This window comes from Odontesthes bonariensis, chromosome 1, assembly GCF_027942865.1.
Source record: "Odontesthes bonariensis isolate fOdoBon6 chromosome 1, fOdoBon6.hap1, whole genome shotgun sequence".
Classification (NCBI taxonomy): Eukaryota; Metazoa; Chordata; class Actinopteri; order Atheriniformes; family Atherinopsidae; genus Odontesthes; species Odontesthes bonariensis.
Window position 1 is genome coordinate 43,361,368 of NC_134506.1, and position 12,515 is coordinate 43,373,882.

At 48.3% G+C, this 12,515-nt stretch overlaps 1 protein-coding gene across 1 annotated transcript; it reads right to left on the reverse strand.

Annotated features, from left to right (window-relative positions):
- Positions 1-2,200: 2,200 nt before the first annotated feature.
- On the reverse strand, positions 2,201-11,797 carry LOC142383885 (coiled-coil domain-containing protein 42 homolog). Its single transcript, XM_075469694.1, has 6 exons — positions 11,729-11,797; positions 11,341-11,427; positions 11,072-11,254; positions 2,672-2,884; positions 2,427-2,582; positions 2,201-2,343 (listed from the first exon to the last, which is right to left on the reverse strand). The coding sequence occupies exons 1-6, from the start codon at positions 11,795-11,797 to the stop codon at positions 2,227-2,229; spliced, it is 825 nt and encodes a 274-aa protein (XP_075325809.1). The 3' UTR covers positions 2,201-2,226.
- Positions 11,798-12,515: the final 718 nt, after the last annotated feature.

Genomic DNA, 12,515 nt, shown 5'->3' on the forward strand with positions numbered 1-12,515 from the left:
TTCCCGGCTGTTACAGTCATCATCCATCCTGCATGCGTCCTTATTCCTGATGATGCTGCTCTCTGTCAGAAAAGTCTCTTTTGTCCCATCATGCTTCTCCGAATCTCACCAGCTCAGCAAGTCACTCGCACATCACTTTGTGGCTCTTTGACATCAATAAAGCTCTCATCTCTCTCAAAGTGTTGCATCCTTCTTCTTCTGACTCTTTGTGAACAGGTTTCTGAGCAGTGTGCTTCATCTGGTCAAACTCATTTTCAGTGTCAGAGGAGGACGAGTTAAAGTTTTCAGATGTTTATGTTTGATTTATTGTGATCGCTGAATCTCTCATACATTTATTTCACCAGTTTAATGTCACCTCCCCTTTTCCCTGCCTGAGCCGTGACATTTTCATGATCAATTGGCACCAGTTTGATGAGTAAACACAACAAAATGGGCTCTTAAATATACTCGGGGAGACCGTTTTTTTTCATGCCTGGTCCTCGATGCTCTGTTCAAGCTCCAAAGTTGCATCTTTTTGTAAAAAACGGTAAAATGGAAGCATCAAAACGGCTCAAATGCAAATGAAGCCGCTCTCATTCGCATTTTCTGTCAAACGGCTAAATGCGTCAGAAACCGGGACTGAAAATCAGCCCATCGAAGACTTATCGAAGCGTTTCCAGACTGCCGCTCTTCTCTAATAAAATCCTGATTTTATAAGCACAGAATCACCGTTACAGGAGCTCAAAGACAGCGTCTGTGCAGTGAACTCAGCTGGACCTACATGGACCGTCATGTAGGTAGAAATGGCCACAGCGTTGCATCATGGGACATTCTTCAGTTAATTACTTAATTCTGCCGCCATGCATGTGAACTGGGACGAGGACGGTGGTAAAGTGAAAAGTCGAGCTGCAACCGTAGCTGCGAATGAGGCCATGCTAAGTGTATTTAAGGCAAGTTAAAGGGATAGTTCGCCTCTTTTGACATGAAGCTGTATGACATCCCATATCAGCAACATCATTTATGAACATCTTCTTACCCCCTGCTGCGTCCTGTGAGCAGAGTTCCAGCCTCGTTTTGGTGTTGATGAAGGTAGTCCGGCTAGTTGGCTGGGGTTTAAAAAATAAAGCGTTTCGCTTCTCAAAACAATATGCGTTCAACAGAGTAGGGCTGGGCGATATGGACCAAAAGTCATATCCCGATATATTTAGGTTGAATATCGATATACGATATATATCCCGATATTTTTTCCGCAAAGTGAGAGCTGTGAAATGAAATGCTCAGTCAAAGTCAAAGCCAAATACGAGTAGATTTATTGAAAACTCACAATAAAATGTAAACATAAACACTGTATAACAAAGCTCCGTAAGGTGCACATTTAAATAAAAAAAATATCTTAAATAAAATTGGCCTATAAAATAAAATAGGTAAATCTTTTTCTGAGGGCAGCATTTATATATAAAGAGATAACATAATAAAGTGCTCAGTTTAAGAAAAACGTTTTTAAACATCAGCTTGAGATTACCTGTTTCCGATATTTGAACTATATCGATATATGCGATATGCTCTAATTCCATATCTTATTTAAAAATATATCGATATATCTTAAATATCGATATATCGCCCAGCCCTACAACAGAGTAATACATTTGCATCACAAAATGGTTCTCCAGGAAACAGTCAGACCTCACAATCGCTTGGCCCTATTTTCTCTCCCTTCGTATCACTGCCTGCTGTGCAGACCGAGCAGCAAACACCGTAACAGGCGCGGCTGTCGGCAGAAAATAACTATTTGCTATTTGAAGACGGCGTGAAAGAAGCATTTTCTTCTACCAGAGAGAGCTGTCGCTGTCTCAGTCCGAGCTGCTGATCCTGACATGCATGCGTGTTACTTCATACGAGGCCTCGCCCTGCAGGCTTTCAGCTTTTCCTCCCATTCTCGGCCCGGAAAGCCCGCCACAAACACGGGGTCCAGACCAGATTCGTCTTTGTTCTTATTTTCCCAAAAATAAAACCGCTTTGAGCTGCTGCAGGGGCTTAAAATTAGGTTAGATCTTTGATTCCGCTGCTTTGAAACCACATATTACACTTCATTTTTTCTTTTTCATTCAAATTAAAACTTTATTTCAACTTAGAAACACATAAAAATACATAGGTCAAAACTATATTACAGTACGGGCCAACAGGAAGTCAAAATACATCAGCTACATTTTGAACAGGCTTTCTAATGCAAACGAGGGAAATTTAACCTCATTTTCTATTTGACTTCTTTTTGTGTTTTTTTGATTGTTTCCTTCCGGGCCCTTTTTCTAATGAAGTCTGATACTGTTTGATGATGTCACTCATGTCCTTGATGTACATCTGGATCTGAGAGGGAGAAGGACAGGAAACAGAAGGGATCAGTTGGTGTCGCTCCGCCTGCTTCTCTGCGCCTCCACGAGGGCACCTACCTGCCCCAGCTGTTTGTCGGTGGCACTGATGTCCACACCTTCTGCTCCCACCACGCCGCCGGTCTGTTCAAACAGGTTCAGGGTGGCCATCTTAAGCTGGCCCAGCTCCAGAGTCTTCTTGGCAGCCGTTTCCTGGATGTGATTCCATTGCCTTTGCTGTTTGGAGAGAAGACTTCTGAGCGTCACGGGGAAAACGTCAGCTGGATCTTAGCTCTGATGATGGACTTAAGGATTGTGTTTGATACCCAGTCTTGAGCCTCAGAACGGGCCTTCTGTAGCTCAGTCTGGAGCTGAGACAGCTGGTTGTTGCCCTGCAGTAACATCAACTCGTGCTGGTCCTTCAGTTGCAGCAGCTTTATCCCCTGCTTGTCCTGCACCTGATTCTCCCTCTCATAGAGCCGGTCTCTGTAGTGGAGCAGGTTCTCAAAGTGAGCGGTGAGTGCGTCCACGTCTTCAAACTGCAAAACACACAATAAGAGTCAACGTTGAAGCAAAGCTACTAGGGCTGGGCCACGATTAAAATGTTTAATCTAATTAATCGCATTAATTAATTAGCAGCTCGGCTGGTAGTTGATTTTAAAGTACGTTAAAGCACAAGAATGGAGACAAAGAGTTTAAGATTAACACAATATTGAGGTTTAACCACACTGGAAAAAATGCCCCTCCAAAAATAAGTAAGAAAAACAACAAATAAAAGACGTTTTTGCTTGAAATAAGCAAAAAAATCTGCCAATGGAACTAGTGAAAATCGGCTTGTCAAGATTTCTTGAAATAAGATGTGATATTTAGGACTTTTGAGATAAAAGTGATCTTGAAATTAGCTTAAAAACCTCTTCAAATGTCAAAAAAAGCTTTTCTCATATGATATGCGACTCAAAACAATTTGTTTTCAAGACTTTTTCATTTAAGATATTCCAGATGTTTTGTCTTAAAACAAGTCCCTATATCTGGCTGAAATAGAACTTGTTAGGCAGTTGTGTCTGATATTAAGTGTAATGAGATATTCTGACAAGAAATGAGACAAATATACTTGGTAAGACTTTGATTTTTTCCAGTGCAGGCTGCCTTATTTTGTGTAGGGACAGATAACAATAAAAAGAACGGGAAATATTGCAGGCTTCTTTGTAAAGAAGCACAAGTCAGACCCCAGCTCAGGGCAATTATTTCTTTTCGAGAGTTTTCAATCAGGCCGTGAAGTGCAGAGATTTTTTTCAGGAACTTCGTAGCCTGCAGTAAATCCACGGTGATAACTCCGTCATAGTGATCAAATGTTACAGTTTGTGATTAAAAACGTGTAAATTATGATACCGTACCTCTATTGTGAGGCTTTACCTTTTTATATTCAGTCTGTGGACTCCATGTGGTGCTCATGTGCCACCCCTGGAACACCCCCTGCTCCACCCCTGGGACACCCCCTGCTCCACCCCTGGGACACCCCCACATATGAAACCACTGCTCCACCCCTGGAACACCCCCACATTTAAAATCACTGCTGCACCCCTGGAACACCCCCACATATAAAATCACTGCTTCACCCCTGGGACACCCCCGCATTTAAAATCACTGCTCCACCCCTGGGACACCCCCACATATAAAATCACTGCTGCACCCCTGGAACACCCCCACATTTAAAATCCCTGCTGCACCCCTGGAACACCCCCACATATAAAATCACTGCTGCACCCCTGGAACACCCCCACATTTAAAATCCCTGCTGCACCCCTGGAACACCCCCACATTTAAAATCCCTGCTGCACCCCTGGAACACCCCCACATATAAAATCCCTGCTGCACCCCTGGGACACCCCCACATATAAAATCACTGCTGCACCCCTGGGACACCCCCACATATAAAATCACTGCTCCACCCCTGGGACACCCCCACATATAAAATCACTGCTGCACCCCTGGAACGCCCCCACATATAAAATCCGCCCCTGGGACACCCCCTGCTCCACCCCTGGGACACCCCCACATATAAAATCCGCCCCTGGGACACCCCCTGCTCCACCCCTGGGACACCCCCACATATAAAATCCACCCCTGGGACACCCCCACATATAAAACCACTGCTCCACCCCTGGGACACCCCCACATATAAAATCCGCCCCTGGGACACCCCCTGCTCCACCCCTGGGACACCCCCACATATAAAATCCGCCCCTGGGACACCCCCTGCTCCACCCCTGGGACACCCCCACATATAAAACCACTGCTCCACCCCTGGGACACCCCCACATATAAAATCCGCCCCTGGGACACCCCCTGCTCCACCCCTGGGACACCCCCACATATAAAATCCGCCCCTGGGACACCCCCACATATAAAATCCGCCCCTGGGACACCCCCGCATATAAAATCACTGCTCCACCCCTGGGACACCCCCGCATATAAAACCACTGCTCCACCCCTGGGACACCCCCGCATATAAAATCACTGCTGCACCCCTGGAACGCCCCCACATATAAAATCACTGCTGCACCCCTGGGACGCCCCCACATATAAAATCACTGCTCCACCCCTGGGACACCCCCACATTTAAAATCACTGCTCCACCCCTGGGACACCCCCGCATATAAAACCACTGCTCCGCCCCTGGGACACCCCCGCATATAAAACCACTGCTCCGCCCCTGGGACACCCCCGCATATAAAACCACTGCTCCGCCCCTGGAACACCCCCACATATAAAATCACTGCTCCACCCCTGGGACACCCCCACATTTAAAATCACTGCTCCACCCACCCCCACATATAAAATCACTGCTCCACCCCTGGGACACCCCCACGTATAAAATCCCTGCTGCACCCCTGGAACACCCCCACATATAAAATCACTGCTCCACCCCTGGGACACCCCCACATTTAAAATCACTGCTCCACCCACCCCCACATATAAAATCACTGCTCCACCCCTGGGACACCCCCACGTATAAAATCCCTGCTGCACCCCTGGAACACCCCCACGTATAAAATCACTGCTCCACCCCTGGGACACCCCCACATTTAAAATCACTGCTCCACCCCTGGGACACCCCCACATATAAAATCACTGCTGCACCCCTGGGACACCCCCACATATAAAATCCGCCCCTGGGACACCCCCACATATAAAATCCGCCCCTGGGACACCCCCTGCTCCACCCCTGGGACACCCCCACATATAAAATCCGCCCCTGGGACACCCCCTGCTCCACCCCTGGGACACCCCCACATATAAAATCCACCCCTGGGACACCCCCTGCTCCACCCCTGGGACACCCCCACATATAAAACCACTGCTCCACCCCTGGGACACCCCCACATATAAAATCCGCCCCTGGGACACCCCCTGCTCCACCCCTGGGACACCCCCACATATAAAATCCGCCCCTGGGACACCCCCTGCTCCGCCCCTGGGACACCCCCACATATAAAATCCGCCCCTGGGACACCCCCTGCTCCGCCCCTGGGACACCCCCACATATAAAATCCGCCCCTGGGACACCCCCACATATAAAATCCGCCCCTGGGACACCCCCTGCTCCGCCCCTGGGACACCCCCACATATAAAATCCGCCCCTGGGACACCCCCTGCTCCGCCCCTGGGACACCCCCGCATATAAAATCCGCCCCTGGGACACCCCCTGCTCCGCCCCTGGGACACCCCCACATATAAAATCCGCCCCTGGGACACCCCCACATATAAAATCCGCCCCTGGGACACCCCCTGCTCCGCCCCTGGGACACCCCCACATATAAAATCCGCCCCTGGGACACCCCCTGCTCCGCCCCTGGGACACCCCCACATATAAAATCCTTCCCTGGGACACCCCCACATATAAAATCCGCCCCTGGGACACCCCCTGCTCCGCCCCTGGGACACCCCCACATATAAAATCCGCCCCTGGGACACCCCCACATATAAAATCCGCCCCTGGGACACCCCCTGCTCCACCCCTGGGACACCCCCACATATAAAACCACTGCTCCACCCCTGGGACACCCCCACATATAAAATCCGCCCCTGGGACACCCCCTGCTCCACCCCTGGGACACCCCCACATATAAAATCCGCCCCTGGGACACCCCCACATATAAAATCCGCCCCTGGGACACCCCCTGCTCCGCCCCTGGGACACCCCCACATATAAAATCCGCCCCTGGGACACCCCCTGCTCCGCCCCTGGGACACCCCCACATATAAAATCCACCCCTGGGACACCCCCTGCTCAAGGCCGGATTAACCATATGGGCAATTGGGCAATTGCCCAGGGGCCCTCGACTTCTATGGGGCCCTGGGCAGTGACGCCACAAGCAAAATATCTGGTTATCTCTCGCGTATTAAACTGTCCGCGGCATAGACTACAGATGCGCTGCATCTGTAGTCTATGCGCGGCACAGAATCTCTGCCCCTGGCTGCCTGTGACTGTGACCATGAGCTGTGATTGGTCAGCCCGTATGAGGCGGGTTAAAGGTGACGCCAATCAACGTGCACTGAGCGGTTTCATGATGTCAAGCGCTTGTTCACAATTAGCAAACATGGAGAAGCTGAGTGGGAGCGCGAAACGGAAATTAAAAAAGGAGAAGGACATCAGAAACACAGAAAATTTAAAGTATATTCCAAAAATAGGTAACTTCTTCACTCCAGTAAATGTTACCAACTGTTCTAAGGTAGCTTCCGTCAACAAGGACAGCTCAGCTAGCCAGGATATTTCTTCATTGCTGGCGCTAGCTAATGTCCACAGCCCAGAGAGCGAAGAGGTTAGCAAAGAGCCCCCGGCATCTTCAACCGACGGCCCAAATTCTGCCGCGAGTGCGACCGTTGAGGGAAGCGGTGATGGGCCTCGAGTCTCACCGCCATCTGAGCCGCTCATCGAGTCTGAGAGTTGCCCCTGTACCTCAACGCCTCTGCTACTCCCTGGGGATCCTGCACTGTGGGGACCGGTTACGGAGCAGCTGCGGGAAGAGGCGATCTCCCGGGGGCCTGCAGCTTTCCAGAACCGGGCTGCTAAGTATCCGGCATCGGTAAGAGAGTCCGGGCTTGGGAGTTGGACACGCTCCCTCACCAACGATGTGCTTAATTGTCGTCTCCCAAACAACCAAATTGTGCCAAGGGAATGGCTTCTTTACTCGCCATCAACTGGATCAGTTTATTGCTATGCCTGCAAACTCTTATCATCCCAAAAGCCTGCATTTGTCAGCGGATTCTGTGATTGGAAACATCCAGAGAGGATTAGTGATCATGAAAAGAGTGCAGAACACAGACAAAACATGCTTTCTTTATTGCACCGGTCTAAATTCGCATGCAGAGTTGACGCTTCTCTTGCCCGACAGTGTGAGGCAGAAGAGCAGTACTGGAAAGAAGTCCTTCGACGTGTGGTTGCCGTTATTAAATTTTTGGGAGCGAGAGGACTGCCATTTCGAGGCGACAACGAGCTGCTGGGCTCCGCGCACAATGGGAACTATTTGGGACTGCTTGAACTGATCGCGGAGTTTGATCCCTTTTTAAAGGAGCACCTTGAGAAGCATGGCAATAAGGGCAGAGGTAGGCCATCTTACATGTCCTCAACTGTGTGTGAAGAATTTATTTCATTAATGGGTGACAAAACTAAGCAAGTGATAGCAGAGGAAATCAGACACGCTAAATATTTCTCTGTAATCGTTGATTCAACACCAGATTTAGCACACATAGATCAGCTCACATTTGTTTTTCGTTTTGTCAGTGCAGATGGCAGAGTCTTGGAAAGATTCATTGGGTTTGAGCCCATCCACAGCCACACAGGTGCAAGCCTAGCTGAATCTGTGATTGAAATGGTGCGAGGCTTGGGGTTAGACTTGTCAAACTGTCGTGGCCAAAGTTTTGATAATGCTAGCAATATGTCTGGCAAATACAGCGGCCTCCAGGCACACTTGAAAAAACAAAACCCACTAATTCATTATACACCGTGTGCTGCCCATTCGCTGAACCTCGTAGGTGTTAACAGTATTGATAATTGCTGTGAGGAGGTGAACTTATTTTTTGAACTGTTACAGTCCCTGTATACATTTTGTAGCGCATCAACACACCGCTGGAATACAGTTTTTCATAACAGCGAACATTACATTAGATACACTCTAAAATCCCTCAGCAGCACTCGATGGAGTTGCAGAGCAGACTCCACAAAAGCTCTCAATGAAAATTACAGGGCAATCAGAGATACATTAGCCAAATTAGCTTCAGACTGTGATGAGAAAACACAAACCAAACTCGAAGCTGCTGCATTGGTCACAAAACTTGATAAACTTGAAACAGTAATAATGACTATGTTGTGGGACCGGGTACTGCATAGATTTAAGGCAACAAGTGACCAACTCCAAAGGAGCGACATGGATTTAGCTACTGCTCTTGGCCTTTTGCGGTCACTGCATTCATATGTTGGCTCTCTATGAGAACAGTTTGCTGAGCTCGAAGAATCCGCGCGCACTATTAGTGCCACACAAAACTATAAATTTGACACTCGACGTGTGAGAAAAAGAAAGAAATTTGCAGACGAGTCTAGTGATGACAGTGAAGTAGCTTTTACTGATAGTAGTCAGAGATTTAAGGTTGAAACATATCATGTCATCATTGACAGACTTTGTTCGTGCCTATCCAAGCGCATCGAAGCCTACACACATGTGTGTGATCTCTTTGGAGTTTTATTTGAGAGGGACTGCAATGATTGTGATGTGCGTGAAAGAGCTGCTAAACTGTGCTCCACTTATCCGACAGATTTAGATGGTTCCTTGTCAGACGAACTTATTCAGTTCAAGCACTTTGTGCAGAATGAGACTTCACCTGTACAGCTGCTGCAAGCTCTTGAGAGACATGGACTTAAGACAACATTTCCAAATGTTTATGTTGCACTAAGACTGTTTTTAACCTTGCCTGTGTCTAACTGTGAGGGTGAGAGGTCGTTTTCTGTTTTGAAACGAGTTAAAAATGAGCTGAGGACCACAATGTCACAGACACGGCTCTCTGCACTTTCTCTCTTGGCCATCGAACATGAACTTGTTAGTACCCTTGATTTTGAAGATATTGTACACCAGTTTGCACATTCAAAGTCCAGAAAAATGCCAGTGTAAGAAGTTTGCCAAATTAAATCAAGCATTTCAAATTTAAACATGCACTTCCCCATTATTTAAGATTAAATTTGTTTTGTCTTGTCTAATTGAGAGAAACTGACAGATTTCCAAATGTTATTTTGCATTAAAATGTTTAACCCTTGCCAGTCTTGTTGAGTTGTGATGTGACAAGTTAAAATTATACAGATGATACTGCAGATACTGCATTTTATTTATTTTTTCCTTGTGGTGGCTCCATGGAAATGCTGTAAATAGTTTATTGTTGTTGAGAGAAAACAGGCAGATTTCAAAATGTTTATATTGCACTATAACTAGATTGTTCTTGTCTTGTCTGTGGACTTCCTCTGTGATGGCTTTATCAGTTCAATACATCTGTGTTGGGAATATGTGTTGTTAAATAAATATTGGATGCTTTGAAAGTGATTGCTTATTTATTTTTTTGTGAAAATGGAGGACACTGCCTTCCCTCTCTATGTAGTGGGTCAATTTTGCCAGATTATACTGATGCTGATGTGTTTTGTTTTCATAACATCATATGTGAGTGAGTGTCCTTGATAAGAGGACGTAGTTCTGTATTTTGTCAGATTATGGTGATCCTGGGGTCGTGATCATGGGGCCCTTGAATATTGTTGCCCAGGGTACAGCAAAGTGTTAATCTGGCCCTGCCCCTGCTCCACCCCTGGGACACCCCCTGCTCCGCCCCTGGGACACCCCCACATATAAAATCCGCCCCTGGGACACCCCCACATATAAAATCCGCCCCTGGGACACCCCCTGCTCCGCCCCTGGGACACCCCCACATATAAAATCCGCCCCTGGGACACCCCCTGCTCCGCCCCTGGGACACCCCCACATATAAAATCCGCCCCTGGGACACCCCCACATATAAAATCCGCCCCTGGGACACCCCCTGCTCCGCCCCTGGGACACCCCCACATATAAAATCCACCCCTGGGACACCCCCTGCTCCACCCCTGGGACACCCCCTGCTCCGCCCCTGGGACACCCCCACATATAAAATCCGCCCCTGGGACACCCCCTGCTCCACCCCTGGGACACCCCCTGCTCCGCCCCTGGGACACCCCCACATATAAAATCCGCCCCTGGGACACCCCCTGCTCCACCCCTGGGACACCCCCACATATGAAATCCGCCCCTGGGACACCCCCTGCTCCGCCCCTGGGACACCCCCACATATAAAATCCGCCCCTGGGACACCCCCTGCTCCACCCCTGGGACACCCCCTGCTCCGCCCCTGGGACACCCCCACATATAAAATCCGCCCCTGGGACACCCCCTGCTCCACCCCTGGGACACCCCCACATATGAAATCCACCCCTGGGACACCCCCTGCTCCGCCCCTGGGACACCCCCGCATATAAAATCCGCCCCTGGGACACCCCCTGCTCCACCCCTGGGACACCCCCACATATGAAATCCACCCCTGGGACACCCCCTGCTCCGCCCCTGGGACACCCCCGCATATAAAATCCGCCCCTGGGACACCCCCGGCTCCGCCCCTGGTCAGATGGTGTAACGGTTTATTGGTGGATGACTCACCGTGGTCAGCTTGAGAACCTCCTCCAGGAAGTCTTTGAACACGGAGTATTTCTGCACCTCACGCAGCAGCTCCTGTTTCCTCTCAGCCATCTCGGCGTACTCCTGCTCCTGCTGCTCTAACTTTGCCTCCTTTTCCTTCGTCTCTCTCGCTGCCTTCCTCGCAGCGACATCAACCTCCCGCTCCTGGACGGAAAAAGACAGAAATCCCTGCAGCCGACAGTCGCAGCACCGGTTATAAACTCCAACATTTGCGTTGTGTTCTGTTGTACCTTCAGGAGCAAGTTGAAGCGCTGCTCCTCCTGTTCTTTCATTTCCTTCTGCAACTCCTGCCTGCGCTGCCTCAAATTCTCCAAATACTGCGTGAAAGCACAGGAAAAATAAAAAGAAGTTGGGTACCTGCACGTAAGCACGCTGTTGTTTCCTGTCGGCCCGCTGGGCAGGGATTACTCAGACACCCAGGCCTGATTCTCAGTCATTACTTCATTCGTTTGCCTTTGGCTCAGCAGGTCTGACCTTCATTCCTGTATATCTGCAACGTTTCATCATTCTGTCCTCTGCTTTTTCCAGGATTGAGACCACAGAAGCACGTTCACTTACGGCTTTTACTCACCTTTCCCTCAGAATCCCACACTCTGGAAACTAAGCGTCAGAAATCACATCTGGAGAAGAAGCTGTCACCGGGTCAGGAGGATCCAGCTGAGCCGGCTCCTTCTGCTCATGGGTCATGTTACTCAGCAAATTTAAATTTAACACTAATTCTAATCGGTAATCCACAACATTTAAAGGGATAGATTGCCCCTTTTGACATGAAGCTCTAAATCAAAATCATCAAATCAAATTTATTTGTATAGCACATTTCATGTACAAAACAGTTCAAAGTGCTTCACATAAAATCACAGCATTGCAGCAAGGAGTGGAAGAAGCATTAAAAATACATAAAAGAACATAAAGAGAAACAAATAAAATCATTTAAATGAAGTTAAAAACAAGCAACAGTCCAGATAAGTTCAAAGATAGCGTGCAGATTTCATGCATAGACACATGAGAACAGAAATGGTTTTAACCTGGATTTAAAAATGTCTCCATTTGGTGAAAGTTTAATCACCATTTTTACCCCCCTTTCATTAAAAACTGAATAAAGCAGCCTTTGAATCAAACCGCTGGTGTGACGAGCATTTTCGTTTTCTCGCGATAACGAGTTATTTATCTCGTTATCTCCAGAAAACGATAACGGCACCTCTCGTGCATCATTCGGTAACCATGGAGACGGCCTGGTCCCTGTCTCTTTAAATGACGCGGGCTGATATGAAAGTTATCTCTACAAGACGAACAAACTGCGAACACATATAAACACATATAAACAGGGGCGGGCTGGGGAGAAAAAGTGGCCTCGAAAACCATCGGTAAATTAACTCGTTATCTCGAGAAAACCATCAGAAAAAAG